Source organism: Pongo pygmaeus, chromosome 6, assembly GCF_028885625.2.
Source record: "Pongo pygmaeus isolate AG05252 chromosome 6, NHGRI_mPonPyg2-v2.0_pri, whole genome shotgun sequence".
NCBI lineage: Eukaryota > Metazoa > Chordata > Mammalia > Primates > Hominidae > Pongo > Pongo pygmaeus.
The window spans coordinates 143,802,767-143,821,567 of NC_072379.2; the positions used below are offsets into that span (position 1 = coordinate 143,802,767).

The 18,801-nt window shown below is 37.6% G+C and overlaps 1 protein-coding gene across 6 annotated transcripts in view; it reads right to left on the reverse strand.

Annotated features, from left to right (window-relative positions):
- TPK1 (thiamin pyrophosphokinase 1) overlaps positions 1–18,801 on the reverse strand; it is a 380,984-nt gene that overhangs the window by 299,433 nt on the left and 62,750 nt on the right. For all 6 annotated transcript variants that reach the window (XM_054495232.2, XM_054495234.2, XM_054495231.2 and 3 more), the window contains exon 3: positions 11,334–11,405. In XM_054495232.2, the coding sequence (XP_054351207.1) occupies positions 11,334–11,405 (72 nt within the window). The remainder of the gene's footprint in view (positions 1–11,333; positions 11,406–18,801) is intronic.

An 18,801-nucleotide genomic window follows, 5' to 3' on the forward strand; every position in this document is an offset into this window, starting at 1 on the left:
CCTCCTTGTCTATGAGCTAAGGGCATAATCATATAAGCCTTAACACTAACATTCAAGTCACCAAACATACATATGCCTGGCATGCACTACACAAATATTTACACTGTTTGAATTATCTGCTTGAGTTTAATTCCCAGCTTTTCCATTTACTAGAATTGTGATGAAAACTGGCCATTCAATCTTACAGTGCCTCAGTCTACTCATCTGTAGAATGAGGATGATAATGGTATTGATCTCACAAGGGTGACAAAGGATTAAGTTAGTTAATCATGCAAAGCTCTTAGAGCACTACTTGGCACATGGTAAGTACTATCTGTGTGTTGGCTACTGTTAAATATAGTAGGTTCATAATAGTCATTAGTCGAATGCTGAATAAATTAACTAATGAATTAATATATTTTAGAGATAAATTCTAAGACAGTAATTTACTGAAAAACATGGTGGTAGTTAATGGTAAGAAGCTTGTGGATGAAGTAAATTCAAAAAAGAAGATATATCATTTAATTGTGATAGAGGAATATGACCAGAAATGGCACTAAACACAAAGATTAAGTCATTCCATCTCATCTGAGTGAATCCTGGGAAAGAAGGTAGCACAGGGCTTCTTAAAAATCTCACAATATTTGTATGACAATACCTAGAATGATTAAATATTGATTTCAATAGAAATGGGACATCATTTGGGGGATGGGAATAGAATTTACCTCTGGCCTTATATAAAGAAAGAAGTATTTTCATCTGTACCAGCAATATATTAAAATGTCTTATATATTTAAATAATCTTTCCGTAGTCCCCCATATATTTTTGTGTGACTGAGATACATCTTTTCTGCCAGCCTTATTTACAGAAACTACAGCTTGTACATAACTGTTTTGTTCAATGGACCTGAACCAAGTATGCAAATTTCTCATCAGATCTTTGGCTCAATGTTCACTTAAATGTGCTCAAAGCATAAGTTCTATGAAACACTAAACACAGAAACAGACACAAATAATGTCAATTTGGTACTTTAATACAACTATAATAGCTGAACTATTATAGAATTCCAATTTTAATGAATAAAGCTACTCAATACTAGAACTGATGCCTCCCAGATCATTCTATCTGAAATTCAGGTATCCTTTTAAAGCCAATAATTTTCCAGGTGAAGTGACCTCCTGCATCTCTGCCTGGATGCATTTAAATGACAAAAATGTACATGGCAGTCTGCCTGTTCATGTACTCATAACGAGCAAATCCCTAAAAGCTACATTCATGACAACTACTTAGATAACAAAGAAGCCTTACCTAAAGGTATCACTATTTTACTACCATAGAGATTCTGCCACTAGATATGCCAGAGGGCACACTATTCAGTTCTTTTAAACATGTTCAAAAATACAGTATTTCTTCCCCCCACAGTTCCTCTTCTACCAACACAAACAAGTGTTTCAGCCCATGGTTTCTCCCATGTCACCCCACTCAATTTATTCCAAACATCACCTGTAAACTCTAAACATAGAAAGAATGTAGACCAGACTTTCAAATGTCTGTCTCCCAGTGAATTGGAGGAGAGCATGTTTTTTTTTTTTTAAACTATATTTTAAGTTCTAGGGTACATGTGTACAACGTGCAGGTTTGTTACATATGCATACATGTGCCATGTTGGTGTACTGCACCCATTAACTCATCATTTACATTAGGTATTTCTCCTAATGCTATCCCTCCCCACTCCCCCCACCCCATGACAGGCCCCGGTGTGTGACATTCCCCACCCTGTGTCCAAGTGTTCTCATTGTTCAATTCCCACCTATGAGTGATAACATGCAGTGTTTGGTTTTCTGTCCTTGGGATAGTTTGCTGAGAATGATGGTTTCCAGCTTCATCCATGTCCCTACAAAGGACATGAACTCAACCTTTTTTATGGCTGCATAGTATTCCATGGTGTATATGTGCCACATTTTCTTAATCCAGTCTATCATTGATGGACATTTGGGTTGGTTCCAAGTCTTTGCTATTGTGAATAGTGCCGCAATAAACATACGTGTGCATGTGTCTTGATAGCAGCATGATTTATAATCCTTTATACCCAGTAATGGGATGGCTGGGTCAAATGGTATTTCTAGTTCTAGATCCTTGAGGAATTGCCACACTGACTTCCACAATGGTTGAACTAGTTTACAGTCCCACCAACAGTGTAAAAGTGTTCCTATTTCTCCACATCCTCTCCAGCACCTATTGTTTCCTTACTTTTTAATGATCACCATTCTAACTGGTGTGAGATGGTACCTCATTGTGGTTTTGATTTGCATTTCTCTGATGGCCAGTGATGATGAGCATTTTTTCATGTGACTGTTGGCTGCATAAATGTCTTCTTTTGAGAAGTGTCTGTTCATATCCTTCGCCCACTTTTTGATGGGGTTTTTTCTTGTAAATTTGTTTAAGTTCTTTGTAGATTCTGGATATGAGCCCTTTGTCAGATGGGTAGATTGCAGAAATTTTCTCCCATTCTGTAGGTTGCCTATTCACTCTGTTGGTAGTTTCCTTTGCTGTGCAGAACCTCTTTAGTTTAATCAGATCCCATTTGTCAATTTTGGCTTTTGCTGCCATTGCTTTTGGTGTTTTAGTCATGAAGTCCTTGCCCATGCCCATGTCCTGAGTGGTGTTGCCTAGGTTTTCTTCTAGGGTTTTTATGGTTTTATGTCTAACATTTAAGTCTTTTTTTTTTTTTTTTTTTTTTTTTTTGAGATGGAGTCTTGCTCTGTCGCCCAGGCTGGAGTGCAGTGGCGCAATCTCAGCTCACGACAAGCTCCGCCTCCCAGGTTCACGCCATTCTCCTGCCTCAGCCTCCCGAGTAGCTGGAACTACAGGCACCTGCCACCATGCCCGGCTAATTTTTTGTATTTTTAGTAGAGACAGGGTTTCACCACGTTAGCCAGGATGGTCTCAATCTCCTGACCTCATGATCTGCCCACCTTGGCCTCCCAAAGTGCTGGGATTACAGGTGTGAGCCACCACGCCTGGCCTAACATTTAAGTCTTTAATCCATCTTGAATTAATTTTTGTATAAGGTGTAAGGAAGGGATCCAGTTTCAGCTTTCTACATATGGCTAGCCAGTTTTCCCAGCACCATTTATTAAATAGGGAATCCTTTCCCCATTTCTTGTTTTTGTCAGGTTTGTCAAAGATCAGATGGTTGTAGATGTGTGGTATTATTTCTGAGGGCTCTGTTCTGTTCCGTTGGTCTATATCTCTGTTTTGGTACCAGTACCATGCTGTTTTGGTTACTGTAGCCTTGTAGTATAGTTTGAAGTCAGGTAGCGTGATGGGAGGAGAGCATGTTATATCCCCTCATGATCTTTTCTGTGCCATGGACGTTTCTTTCCATAGACCCCAAAGCAGCTATCACTGTAAAACTGAAAGCTCAAAAGTCTCAGTTGCCCCCAAGAGCTAGGACTATTAAAAAAGTTCAAGTTATTTTTTAATCTATAATCATACACAAATGCTCAGTGTAAACGTTCTTTAATTCACCTATATTCAATTAAATGGCATGATCTTAAAAATAAGATTCTAGAAGGAATCAATCTTGGAACAAATTATTACAAAAGAGAAGCAACATGGAATGACAATTTAAATATACATAGGAGGAACAATAATATCTATCTAACATATAACATTATGTAGAGGTTATAGTAGGGCAGGGCAAAAATATCTGTTTCCATTATTACTATACACTATGCAATGTGGGAAAAAACGAAGGTGAACCCCACCACGTTTCTCTGGCTGCTTTCCCAAGCCTACATTTTCAGATGTCTTTAAAACTAACTGATTAAATGTATATTACAAGTGAAATAGAAAGAAAAAAAAAAAGAAACACCACCAAGGAGAAAAGACCTTAATTACTGCATAACAAATATATTACAGGGAAAGTAAATATTTGTTAAAAATGAAGATGTCTGTGGTTCAGTAACACGTATTTGAGACCCAACCATTTTGATTGGGAGAATGATACCACACCTTCTAAAGAACTGGGCACCAACAACTATAAGAAAAGAAATGCAAAAATGTTGACTTCACCTCTAGTAAACTGTCTGTTTTGAAGTTCTACTTATATTTTCTAGTTTTATGTAATAGCCCACCACCTAGCTAGTATAAAAATAGAATTTGTGTTTTTTTTTATTTTTAATTTCTTTCACTAAGGGTACAGCATCACAAAGATACTACTTAGACTCTTTAGCAAGGATAATTATTAGCAATGTGCTTAAACTCCTCAAATTATCCACACACCAGGCCCACTTCACTGAAGCAAACAAAAGATAAAACTGTGTGTCTGTTTGTGTTTGGGTATCTGTGTGTGTATGCATATGCAAGTGAATTAAACATGGAGCAAACACTCAAAAAACATACATAAAATGTTCAATGTTAAAAAAGAAAACATAAGTAGCCATACAAACTTGGCAGTCATTTTCTGGATACATTAAAAATTGACATACCTGTTGGACAGAGATCTAAATGGCATAAAGAATGAAGTAAAACAGGCAGTTGAAATGTCTATACTAACTGCCATGAAGCACACAGAGTCACATGGTCTTACAACCACCAATTCAGGGGCATTTTTCTATTTAGTAATAGTATTTCACTTATTACCCTGTTAGAAATTACATTTAAAAATCATTTCATGAAAAATAATGAAAAGTAAAATTAAAAGCATAAAACAAAGATAATGACAGAAATAATAGTTCATGGGTCTGGGCACGGTGGCTCACACCTGTAATCCCAGCACTTTGCGAGGCCAAGGCGGGCACATCACTTGAGGTCAGGAGTTCGAGACTAGCCTGGCCTACATGGCGAAACCCCATCTCTACTAAAAATACAAAAATTAGCTGAGCGTGGTGGCGGGTGCCTGTAATCCCAGCTACTGAGGCGGCTGAGGCAGGAGAATCACTTGAACCCAGGAGGTGGAGGTTGCAGTGAGCCGAGATCGTGCCATTGCACTCCAGCCTGGGCAACAAGAGCGAAACTCCATCTCAAAAAAGAAAAAAAGAAAAAAAAAAATATATATATATATATAGTTAATGGGGACTGACATTTTTAAAACCAAACTGTGAGGTTTTAACTTTTAAAAATGGACACATGGTTCTATAATTAAAGATGAAAAATCTAAGGAAAAAATAAAGAATTTACATTTATGAAAATAAGGTTAATGGCTGGGCACAGTGGCTCATTCCTATCATCCCAGCACTCTGGGAAGCCGAGGCAGGAGGATCACTTGAGGCCACGAGTTCGAGACCAGCCTGGACAACACAGGGAGACCCCACCTCTACAAAAAATAAAAAATTAGCTGGGTATGTGGTGCATGCCTGTAGTCCTAGCTACTCAGGAGGCTGAGGTGGGAGGACTGCTGGAGCTCATGAGGTCATGACGGCAGTAAGCTGTGATCATGCCACTGTACTCCAGCCTAGGTCACAGAGTGAGACCGTGTCTCAAAAATAAATAAATAAATAAGTTAATCTACAGTTCTCATAAACAAGTTATTTAACAAAAGGACCCAATATATGACTAATCTCTTTAGATAATAATGTCAGAAGACAATGGTACTGCTAACTTATACATCCTTCTATAATTAAAAGATGTACCCTACCATAATATCTTAATAGACAAAGAAGATATATTCGAATGATACATTTACTGGCATCTTAATTGTCAAAGGCATGAAACCAAAAAGGCAAAAAAAAAGAAATACATTTTTGCACATGCACTATAATGAAAGAAGGAGAGAGTAATGAAAATATCAGTTCTGATTGGGTGTACCAGGAAATATCAAATAAGTACAGAGGAGTCATAGAGCAGAGAAAAAAAATGTGAGTGACAAAGCTCAAGTTTAGCAGAATTAGAAAAGGGACCCAACTGAGACTGAAGACCAAAGAGGAATCTGGGGAAAAAAGAGAGAAAGAGAGTGCATGAGGAAGTGCAAGCATGTGCCTGCAGCCTGCTAACTGGTCCACATCAGCGCAAGAGGATTTCCAGGACCTGTCTTTGGCTACATCAAAGACAGGCAGTGACCTTCCCCAATTGTCAGGATGACCCACAATGGCTACCAGGCCAGTCTCACAAGAACTAAGAAAACAGCATCAGCTAAGCACTTTGCATCCATTTTCAAGAAGTTATCTCTACCTGGGGAAGCTAAGGAAGCTTTCAGAAGAGGTGGCATTTGAGTTGGACCTTAAAGAATGGGTGAAAGTCTGCAATATAAATAAGTAAAAGTCTATTTTCCACAGGAAAAAAGTAAATGGCAGCTCTATTTAGATTAATCATTAAATACACAGGAAGAGGTAGCCATGGAGATGAGGCCAAAGGAAAAAACTATGTTGGATATACATTCTTGGGGGGACTGGCCCTTCCAGGGTCAGCTTAAAGAAATCACCTTAAGGTGATTTCAAAATTTCAAAGTTATCATCAAAAAACATGTTTCCCTTAAAATTCCTCTAACAGGAAAAAATGCATACAATAGATAAAACAGGATTAAAATAGCAACTGATACCAAGCATATTAAAGCATAACTATCTATTCAACCAATCTACATGTAAAAGTGACAGGTATCTGATTTCTCTATTTTAATGAGAAAAAAACACATAAGACACCAAAATTGAGATAAATAGGTCCCACTAAATAGAGAAATAAGAATGAAAAAGGAAAGATAAAGGAAAACTTCAATATAAAGTTTATACAATATAAAACTTTACATAATATAAAGTTGGTTGTGTTTAACTTAAAATAATCAAGTGAAAACCCCAAGGCTTACACAAAAGCCTGGGGTACATAATTTAAGAAGGAAAGAGTTTGTTACAAAAAAACTACAATTGAAGTAAGGTGCTTTATAGCAGATTTCTACCTCATTTAAAACAAGTCTAATGCCAATACTAATCGCTAGCACAAGTTTAGCATAATTACTACGGCAGGTCTATTTAGTCTATTAAAAACCATTTAGGTAGAGTGTTTTCGTTTTAAAGAAAAGCTAATAGAAATGAACGAAGTAGAGTCAATTAACCAACTATTACAAAAATATCAATTCTTAAGAAGCAGGGGCATGACTAGTTCATTCTAAGCACTTGTGGCTTGGACAGACAGAGCTTCGGACATGCCGTCACAGGAACAGGCTGCACTTAACAGACTCCAACTCTCAATTCTAGCCACTATCATGTCCCTAGCAACCAGCCCAATGCCTGACACAGAATGGCCTCAACTAGTGTCGGTCAATAACAGATGGAACATAACTAATGCTATAAAACCAAAGACCTTGCTTATACTTTAATTCACAAATGCTACTTTTTAATCTGTAAGACCTGCCTGACATGTCAAATATTTTATGATTTCAGCGTCAATGAAAATAAGTACGCTGCCCATACCCTGGGGTGATCTTAAGGATGACAGTAAAAGAATCTGATGATCTAGCCATAATCTAATTAACATGATCACCACTGTCCTGTAAATCCTGTGGAAAAAGTGGAGAAAGGCTGTGAATACATGCTAACAATGAGGATATGTGTTAAGCTGAACTCCTAGAAACCTCATACACAGTCATTCCAGTATGTCTGTTTCTCATGATGTTTTGTAGCACAGAGATCTCCACTACTAACTTTGAGAACACTGTTAGCACTGTGACCCCAGTCGAGAATAACTAACCTACAAGAAATAGGCCGAGCCCTTCTAACACACATATCCCTACTTTTGCACTTATCACATATTTCAGGAAGAGAAAGACACTTTCTGAAATAAAGCCTGACTCAAAATATTTTTTAAAAACATGTTAGTAGCTGGGCACAGTGGCTCAAGCCTGTAATCCCAGCACTTTGGGAGGCCGAGGCAGGCAGATCACGAGGTCAGGAGTTCAAGACCAGCCTGACCAACATGGTGAAACCCCATCTCTACTAAAAAATACAAAAATTAGCCGGGCATGGTGGTGCGTGCCTGTAATCTCAGCTACTCAGGAGGCTGAGGCAGGAGAATCGCTTGAACCCGGGAGGAAGAGCTTGCGGTGAGCCGAGATCGTGCCACTATACTCCAGCCTGGGCGACAGAGGGAGACTCCATCTCAAAAAAAAAAAAAAAAAAAAGTTAGTAAATCTAAGACCAATAGCAAGTCACAAATACCAATAACCTCTGATATTACAGAAAAGTTAGATATTAACTCTACTCCTATCTACCCATCTTTCTATTTTACCCATCTACCTACCTAAGTGCTTACTTTATCATCAAACCAAACGCAGAAAATGCTGGAACAGGTAGAGAGATATGCTCCAAGACTTCTAACCAAGAAAATCACTAAACTTCATGATGTATAAAAGAGAAAATACATTAAAACCTCCATAATTTTAATTTCTCTTGAACTCCCTCCTTAAGCATTTAAGCTAAATCTCATAACTTATATTGTTAGAGTAGGTAGTTAGGCAGACATGAACACAACAGGAGAAGTCCCCTCCCCAGGAATGTCAGGGGACCATAGGTGATGGTCAGGCAGTTGTTAAAGTGTTTCTCTAAAATAATTTGTGGCAGCCGGCACCAGGGAAAGGCAACCTCCCAATAGATAGAAAACACCTGGAGCTGGTGATCAGCTGCTTCCTTATAAGGTCTCTGTAGCTGGGCGAGTAGGCTCAGAATGCACACTGCAAGAGGCAAAATGATGGAGTTTAACTGGTATATGATCTTCCTCTAGGAATACTTGACTGGTAAGGGAAAAATGGCTCAAATGAGCATGCACACAACTTTAGTAAACACACTGAGCATGTGGCCCCTCCCAAGTGCTGGCTGGCCACTGGGCCACTGGGCTACTGTACATGCAGACAGCCCACCCTAAAGGAAGAATCAGGTGAGAAGAAACACCAACCCCGAACTATGGCCATGTATAAAACCCCAAATCAAGGTCCAAACAGGGCACTCGGATCTCTCAAGTCACCCGCTTGGCCCTCTTCCAGGTGTACTTTGCTTCCTTTCGCTCCTGCTCTAAAACTTTTTAATAAACTCTCACTCCGACTCTAAAACTTGCCTCAATCTCTCCCTTTACCTTAAACCTACTTCTGCCCTCAGCTGAATTATTTCCCTGAGAAGGCAAGAATGGGGTTGCTGCAGACCCGTACAGATTCGCTGCTGGTAAAAATACCACCTAACCGTTGCAGGAAGAAACTTTAAGATAAACTTTCAACATAGTCTTTCCCCTGAAATGATTCTCAGGAATCACCTACTTAACAGAAGTCCTTGGCATAAAGTGAAATTGCCCGTTTTATGCAGGAGTCTTATATACTATGCAACACTCTTCAGATTTCTCTGCATTTTGAAGCTTTCAACCATTTTAACAGCCCAGTCTTCATCCCTTGATTTCAGCTCTTCACAAATCTTTGTATCATAGAAGAGAAGTTACAGAAAATGTTGAGCACATGGGTTAAAAGGTAATGGGGACAGCACCCCCAAGCCACTTCATACTTGCTAATACCCCAACCCATAATACTGTCTCCTCTCCCAAACTCTCAATGCTGCCCTATCCATTTTCCTAAGCCTTTCCTATGTTAAGATTAACAACTCAAGCTCAATACTTCCCTATTTTGTTTCCTTTACTTGGAAAAAAAGAAACACAAAAGGGGACACTACAAACATAAAAAGCACAGCTTCTGTTAAGAGAATCACCAAAAGCCTACTCTTTAGTATTTATCAATAGGCCTGCTTCTTACAATGGTTAAAGGCTCCAGAACACCAAGGATTATCCTAGTATATATGTGAAAGAACTTAACATCTCAATAACCTAAAAAAGACAAGTTATTTTGGAAATGAGAATTAACTAGCCATTTCAGTATACCTGATACTTCAGATACCTTTAGTTTTTTTTCATGTACAGACTGATCCTTACAGAAAAACTAATGAAATGAGGAACTTCGATCGGCTCAAAAATCCACATCATTCACACTATTTGCAAAATTAAGACCCTCAACTCCCCCAAATTTAACAGACTTCTTTAGATGTAGCTTTGAATATTCAAGGTCTTCAACAGTTTGGATCAATGGTTATTCTCTCTATTTCTAATGTTTGCAATAAAACAGTCACTCACACTCTCCCCAAACAATATAAAATGTGATACAATAAATTCAATTGGAAAGGATATACCTAACCATTTTAGTATTTTCTAGCAATATAAGCCATACTAAATTCATTCTTTCATTTTTTATTGTCATTAATAGCAATTATGTGACAGATACTGCACTAGGCACTGGAGACACAGTGACAAAAGACATTACAGCCATTCAAATAACTACCTAATTAGTGGGGTGCTAAGAAAGAAAAGTTAATGGTTAAATAATTTTTATGCTTTGAGAGAAATGTTAGTACAATTATAATGTGAAATTTTAAGTCCACTAACTTAAACATAGTTCAATTTAGAATACCAAGAGTTTTCACTATAATTATATTAGACAAAAAAAGTTCTTTACACAAAAATCACTTGTGATGATTTATTCCCTCTAGTATCACAACTATCTCAACTACAGATGTGAGCTTATTCACATATGAGGTTTGCATTCTAAGAAACATAAACATAATGTTGAGAATACTAAAGAGTTCTACGATGATAAGAAGGAATCAGGAGTAGCAAAAATATGCATCAATGCATCAAGAATCAAGTTCTTCTGCCTATCTACCTTGGCCTAAAACTTCCACTGACAACTCAACAAAAATGCTCCTTGGGGAAAAAAAAAAAAAAAAAAAACTCATGGTTTCATGGGAGAACAGAGATTCAAAACAGCAAATGATATTGAACATTATTTTCCAACCTAGAGATAATCCTATAAAAGTTAAAGAATAATATAAAAAGTTAATGAAGACTGTTTCTTACACAAAACCTTCCAATAGTATCAATTCTGTGACACTATCCTACTTTTAACTATATTTTTCAGCACCCCAAGAGGTTCTTACATACTAGCATCATCTTCTTTTTTGATTTTGCAAATCTGATCACCCTGCAGATATCTTCTTGGATGCTGCAACAAATGAGACATGTGGATGCTTTTCTGCTATCACTGGTGCCAAAAATAATTTACACTCGAACAAATACTTGTTGAGGATTCAGGCTTGATATCCACACTGTAGTTCTGAAATACGGTATGGTATTCCATCCTTTGGAGTCCATGCTTTGGAAATCACATTTAAACAGTTTAACAGAGAAGCGATAATAAATTATTCTAATCATTAATAACTGAATCACCTTATTATGAATTCCACTTTTTAGTCAGGTTTCAGGGTACTTAATAGTCATGTTGGTCAGTCCCAAAAAAGTAAGAAAGCAAAGAAACAGAAATGCTAATTAAGATTACCTTTGTTCCAAAGATGACGAAAATAGTTGTCCAAAGGCTGATTAAGAATTACAAGGCAGTACTTCAAATTCCCTAGAGAAAAAAAGCAAAATAAAATACATAAGTGAACTGAGTCTTTTGTTCCCCTTATATGAGTCTAAAATCATACCCTACTAGTCCAGATTTTCAGTATACACAGAACTAAAGTTCAATCACAGTGAATTTCCCATACCTTAATTTCAAAAGGCATCATACATTAACAGGTCCTATTTTACTTAGTGTAGCTGTCACATTACCATATTGTTGAGCAATGTATCATAGAAACAACTGGGTAAACTTTTTGTAGGGGGTGAGGAGCACAAATGTTCTTGATATGAATTCTCATCCTTCCAATATATCCACTCCTTTGACACAACTATCCTTCTACCTGGCTAGTTTCATATCATCCTGACCTTATTTATCAAATGGTATGGGTCTAGTGGGTGTGTATTTTCACATTCATTCATATTCTTTTTCTCTCTTTCTTTCCTTCCACCCTTACCCTATCCTGAACTTTCCAAAGCAAAACCCTGTGTGCTTTCACAAACCCTACTAGGTCTTCTCATGGTTCTCTTATTCCAGGTTTTTAATGACACTCCAAAGACAAAGATGAAGAAAAGTTTACTTTTAAGACAATCATTCCACACCTTTTATAATGTACTTAAAATGGTACAAAGCAAAGTATAATCAGGTATTGAAAATCTGTCATTCAGTTCAGTCCAAGCACCCTCCATTTCATTTGTGAAAAATTAAATGTTTAAGAAAAATTGTTTTTAAGCAATCTCACTGTTAGAAATGGCACAGAGTAAGTAAATAAAAAGGGTATGCCATCATCCATAGCAAATATTATTAAGTGCCAATTGTATACCAGGCACTGGGAGTACAAAGAGGGATAAGATTACAAGCTGTGAGATGAGACACTTACAATAAAGATGATTTATTCAAAATACAACACAACAGAAGCACAGAAGGAGTGCCAGATCAATAGATAAATGAGTATAGCGGCAGTTCAAAGGCTAGGAAGCCAATAAAGTCTGGTGTCATCCCAGAAATTGTTGTGAAATGTAGATTTTTGAACTTGATCTTACAAAGAGAAAGAAGGTGCAAAGAATAAAGGAAGGGGCTTTCTAGACAACAAAAACAGTCCACAAGAAGCTGCTCTCCTTATCCATTAGGGTTACTCCAATGAACAGTTTCAGAAGAAATGCCCTAATGATGTGATCGCAGTACATTAATACTAACATCAGTAATTTTAAACATAACGTTTAAGATAACAGAGGAATTTAAGTTGAGGCCTCAATTTAAATTCCTCTACAAAAAGAGTGATGTGGTAATGAGTAGTAAACACAATTTATATAACTTGTAATCCATATAGAGATCATAGCTGAAGGTAAAAGAGTAGGCAAGCCACTGAGATACTGCACAAAGCAGGGGAGGGCAAAGAGAGAAAAGAATAAAGATGAAAGCAAAGACACTGCGTTTTCCTCACCGTAACAGAGCGGAAGGAGGTCAACAGAGAAAATACAGAAGGAAAACCCATAAAGGCAGAAGGATAAGAAAGTATTTCCAAGAACATGCAGTCGATAACACAGCATGCTACAGAAATGTCAAGGAGATTAACAAGAGGCCGAGGGGAGGGGGATCTCAAAGAAAATCCGAAAATTCATAGAGGGAGACTCAAGATAGTGAAGCGACCAAGGAATTAGTGAACAGTCAGGAGTTGATTAAGAAGGAAGAATAGTCACCTTTTCTTAAAATATAAAAAGTTAACTGTGAGAAATGGAAAAAATAATGCAACAAAGTCAAGATAAAATATTTTAAATATAGAAACAATCTTATATCCTAAATAGGGGAGGGAAGTAAGAGGAAGAAGGGAAATTGTTCATTTGTTCTTTCAACAGGTATTTTCAGAGCACACCTTGTTCAGGCACTGCTCTGAACAGCAGTCAAGAGAAATGGCGTGTCCCCCACCACCACCCCCATCTGTAAAGCGTATCTCCTGCTGAAAAAAGAGGGACTGAGATTGAGGCACATGAAGGCGCATCATGTACCTCAAAACTGAGGTTGTCTCTTTTTTTTTTTTTTTTTTTTTTTTTCCAAAGAGAGAGGGTCTTACTCTGCCACCCAGGCCAGAGCACAGTGGTACAATCATAGCTCACTGCAGTCTCAACTCTTCGGCACAGGTGATCCTCCTGCCTCAGCCTCCTGAGTAGCTAAGACTACAGGTGCACACCACCATGCCCAGCTAATATTTTTATTTTTTGTAAGAAGCAGTTTCCAACTCCTAGCATCAAGCGATCCTCTACCACTCAAAGTGCTGGGATTGCAGGCCTGAGCCACTGCAACTGTCCCTATTTATTTATTAATTTTTAGAGATGGAGTCTTGCTCTGTTGCCCAGGCTGGAGTACAGCGGCACTATCTTGGCTCACTGCAACCTCCGCCTCCCAGGTTCAAGTGATTCTCCTGCCTCAGCCTCCCAAGTAGCTGGGATTACAGGCGCCCACCACCACACCTGGCTAATTTTTGTATTCTTAGTAGAGGCAGGGTTTCACCATGTTGGCCAGGCTGGTCTCCAACTCCTGACCTCAGGTGATCCACCCACCTCGGCCTCCCATAGTGCTGGGATTACAGGCATGAGCCTGCTGGGATTACAGGTGACCGGCCTGCACCTACACCTACACCTATTTAAAACAAGATAAAATAAAGTAAGAGGGGAGAATTAGAGTGGAATATGGAACATTTTTAAAACAACTGTGTAAAAATCAGATTACAGGACATGACAATCCACATTTTAAAAAGAAATATAATTGGAATTAACTAAAAGGTAATATGAAATAATATTTGTCTATAATTTTAGCACTTTTCCCACTGATTATGAGGAGGAGACATAAGAGTAGGCGTAAACAGGATGGTGATGATAGCTGGTTTTGAGAACTGGCAAAATCACTTGCCAAGAGGTCAACGGAATCCAGGATGTTTATTTGGGCAGATTTAGAATGACGATTATGGTGAAGACCAGTAATAGCCTCTTCTTTAGTAAGAGGATCCTGAGGGGATTTTTGTTCATTTTACTGGGCCAGGTAAGAAAAAAATAACCTTGTGGCAAAATGTGGTCATAAGGCTAAGTTCTGGCCAAAGAGATGTATATAGCTTTCTTTGTTATATCTAGAAAGTCTCCTTAAAATAAAGTGGGATTTATCTTCTACTCCTTTCCTTCCTCCTTCCTGCCATCTGGAAGTAAAAATTGATAGATTCATTGAATGAAATTCTAGCAGCCACCTTGGATCATAACAACAAGAGCATCAGAGTAAAGAAGCCTGGGTTGCTGATGACTTCATGAATCTTCCTCCATTCCAGCACTTCACTACCTGCCTCAAAGCTTATTTTACATGAGTGAAAAATAAACTTTTAAGTCGTTTCCTAATCTTGGCCTTAATTCTGGAAAGCACTCCTAGAAGCAATAGGTCCTACCATGAGTTCAGGAGCCAGGACTGGAAATACAGCCCCTGCCACTACTTTATGAGAATTTATTAAAAGGTTGTGAGACTGCAAATCAGTTTCTTCCTCTCCTTTCCTTTCCTTCCCAGTGGTTCTCAGATCACCCAGAGGAATTTATAAGACATGAAAATTTCTGGACCCTATCCTACACCTTTCAAATTACATCCCTTGGCATGAGGCATGGCAATCTACATTTTACAAGCAAGTTATTCTACCACAGGTTGTCCATGGACTAAGCTTTAAGAAATCCTGCTTTGTTATCACCATACCAGTTCCCCAAACCCAGATGGTGCTTGTTTCATAGGCTAAAATCTACTGTCTCAGTGGGGGCAGTGAAGCTTAATCGGGCAAGGTAATGCATTTATTATTTCAAGTAATATATGTCAAGCCCTAACTAGGTGTTGGGGATGCAAAAACGAAAAAAAAAAAACACCATACTTCTATGCTGTACAAGTCGCTGTTATTTTGGGTTTCTATAGTCTAGAGAAAAAAAAAACCTAATTGTAATGAATGCAGTGATCACGGTCCAGATTGTGTTAAGGTAAAGATGACCTAGACAAGAATTTGAGATGACTCTAAAGAAGAGTAGACGAGCATCAAAATGCAGGACATTAGCTCATTCATTCATTCTACCTGGACGGAGCATCAATTTAAGAGATTCAGAGTCTGGTTCATGGTAAATGCTCAATAAGATTTCAATAGCAAGGAGCTAATAATTTGGATAACCCAATGGTCCTTTTCTCTGTAGCAAAGTCTACACTGCCAAAAGAGGCATTCAACAATATTGAATGTAAGTTTACATGAATGATTGAAACCGCTGTTACTAATTATTTGATATATGAACTTGGTATTTTTGTGCCTCACAGAGCCATCTGATAAGAGAGGAAAGAACTATTATCCACATTACTGCTCCTCTAGACCAATACTTTCATTAAGGTAATATCCGTGAAGGCATTTCATTTTTGAAAAGAATGAAGCAGTATAAAATGTATAGTACAGTTAGGCTTTACTAATGTTATTAATAAAAAAGAATTAACCACTTCAGCTATTTCTACACATAATATTTATAGTAGGCTGTTTCTCTATACAAAGTTATTTAGGTAATGGAATCTGATATTCTCTTCTAATCTAGTTTAGTTTTCTAATAAGATCTGACGGTCTTCCTTTTCTAATCTTGTCTCCCCTGGAAGTCAGTATGGCATTTATTTTATGCTCAAAGTCTTCCTGATTACTAATCCATAGCGGGTTGCAGAAAAAGTAGCATACAGAACCACCATGGTTCCTAAATAGTGTATGGGTGTTTCTCAGCCAAACATTCCACCACAATATAGCTCCATATCACTCTCAGATACTGAATTATGGGACAATGCCTCTGGTTCTAAATGCCCCAAAATTCAGAAAACTCTGGGAACCAAGGAAGTAAGAAAAATCAATAGTCTTATTTCAAGTAGTTCTCCAGCTGTCACACTGATTCTGTTCCTGGGAGATGCAAAAAGATTTAAGGAAAAAACTAGAAAGAACTTCTTCATTATGTTATAAAAATTATAAAATTTTTAAATCAGGTGTCCTAAGGCAATCTCAAAGACAAATGTAGGCACAGACAGCAGGATTTCAAATATGATGGTGAAAGAACCTTTTCATTATTTATAAAAATGTACGATGCACTCCATTTAAAAGAACAAAGACAGACAGACTAGTCTTAATCCTTCAAATGTTAAGTGAAAAGTCCCTGAACTGCTTTCTTGAATGCGCTTCAATGACAGAAGATGAAAAATCCCTAATCATGGATGTATTGAAACCAAAATGCTCCAAATTGCATGAAAATCCTGAGTTAAGTACAAAAGGCCAAGTTTATAACATGAAAATAAAAATAAGGTCAAATCATCAGCCTTGGGCTAAAAAGGGAAGAGGCCCTTTGAAGGTAAAAAACTAAACATAACAAGTTCAGATTTTAAGAAAGGGGGAGGGGCATCCCATCTGTCTTTACTGTATGTAGTTCTCCCTCTTCTGTAACAACAACGACAAAATCCTGCCTCTTTAGAGAAATGGCTGATTCTATTACTAAGGAACTATTCAAGATGAGCTTGGAGCACCAGATAGTTCCAGAAAGAAGGAAAGAACATGATCCCCCAAACAAACAAACAAAAATATCCACAGAGATGAGAGTAGGTCAACGGGGCACAACAGCCAACCGAAAGTGGTCCCAATGGCCAAAACTTAACAATTTGAGCAAAAACTAAAGTAGCACTGGATTACAACCCAGAATATGAAATAAATATTCATGAGCCCATATGGATTAATTAATACACAGGTGACAAGAGACAAATCTCCCAGGCAGAAGAATTCCAAATAAATTATACAATCCTCCATCCTAAAGGAGAAAGAACATAGCTATAGGCTATACACAGAAGAGAGTGGGCTGCACATCGTAACCTCCTTCCAAAGAGGATTATGAAAAGGGGGAGAAACCTTTACAGTAGAGAAATATAATAAACACTACACTTCAGGATGGTGATCAAGGTCAACATAAATAGTCATAAATCACGTTTATAATATGTACCTTTAATATGATGTGATTAAAATGGCACTCTGTCTCCGGGGTCTTTCTCCCCCAAGTCTATAACCCTGGTCTAATCAGGAGAAAAATATAAGATAGATTCCAATAGAGGCGCATCCCACAATACACCTTACCAATATTACTCAAGACTGCCAGGGTCACCAGAAACAAAGAAAGTCTGAAAAACTGCCACTGTCAGAGGAGCCAAGGGGACCTGACAACTAAACATAATGTGGTATCCTGGAGGGGATGCCTGGATAGTAAAAGGACTCTGGGCAAAAACTAAGGAAATCTGAATAAACTATGGAATAATAAACTGATAATAATGTATCAATATTGGTTTATTAATTATAACAAATGTATCATACTAATGTCCAATGTTAATATAGGGGAAGCTGCTCATGGGGCTTATATAACAACTCTCTGTACTATCTTCTCAACTTTTTCTGTAAATCTAAAGTTATTTTTTTCAGTCTATTAATTTCTTAAAAAAGCTCTGAGGCAAGCAAAAACAGAACTGAACAACTATTCCATCAGGTATTCATTCAGTGATTACTCCATGGGACAAAACTGTCAACCCTTACGATGGATGCCCAAAAGCATGTTTGGACTTCAGGAAAAAAGGCAAGAAAAAAACCCACTATGCCAGAAGGCAAAGATAATTCTATTCCATCTTTGGAAAACTAAATGACATCCAGATTTTCTTTTAATTAAGAAGTAAAACAAGAACAGAAGAGAAAATCTCAAGAAAACAAATTTCTTTTTATTTCCGACTCTGAGAAGGAAAACTATTTGAATTCTATGAGAGAGACCACAGTCACTCTCTAAATCAATGATCTCGAAAATGCAGTCATGCAACTCAGGACTGAAAAGTTGATGTATTTTTTAATTAAAAAGAAATTAAGACAATAGTATGCAGACAAGCACAAGGACCTCATTTGTCCTTATAGTAGATGGTCACAGGTTATCTACTGTGAGTGAGATATGCTAAGGAAATGTGAGAGCTGCACCACACAGAGGTGTCAGCAGCACCTCACCCTCTTCTCCAGTATATCAGGATGACCTACAGTTTACCTGTGCCCAGGAAAGTAAAACTACAGATTATTCAGTTTTGTATAATCTTCATAAAATGGGTAAGTGGCTTAAAGATATTCTTTAACACATATTGAAGATAATACAAATTCTGCATAAGCATGCAAAAGCATACAAGTAAATGCTGAACTGATCACTTCTACCTCCTAGAACTAGCAAGTCTTAACAAGCTTGAAGTAGACTCTAACTAGCTCTGACAAGAACTAAGCTCTAAAGAAAGGAATGGAGGGAGGAAGGGAAATTATAAACACATTTGAACTTTAGATTTATATCAATTATCATAAATGATAAATTTATCCTTC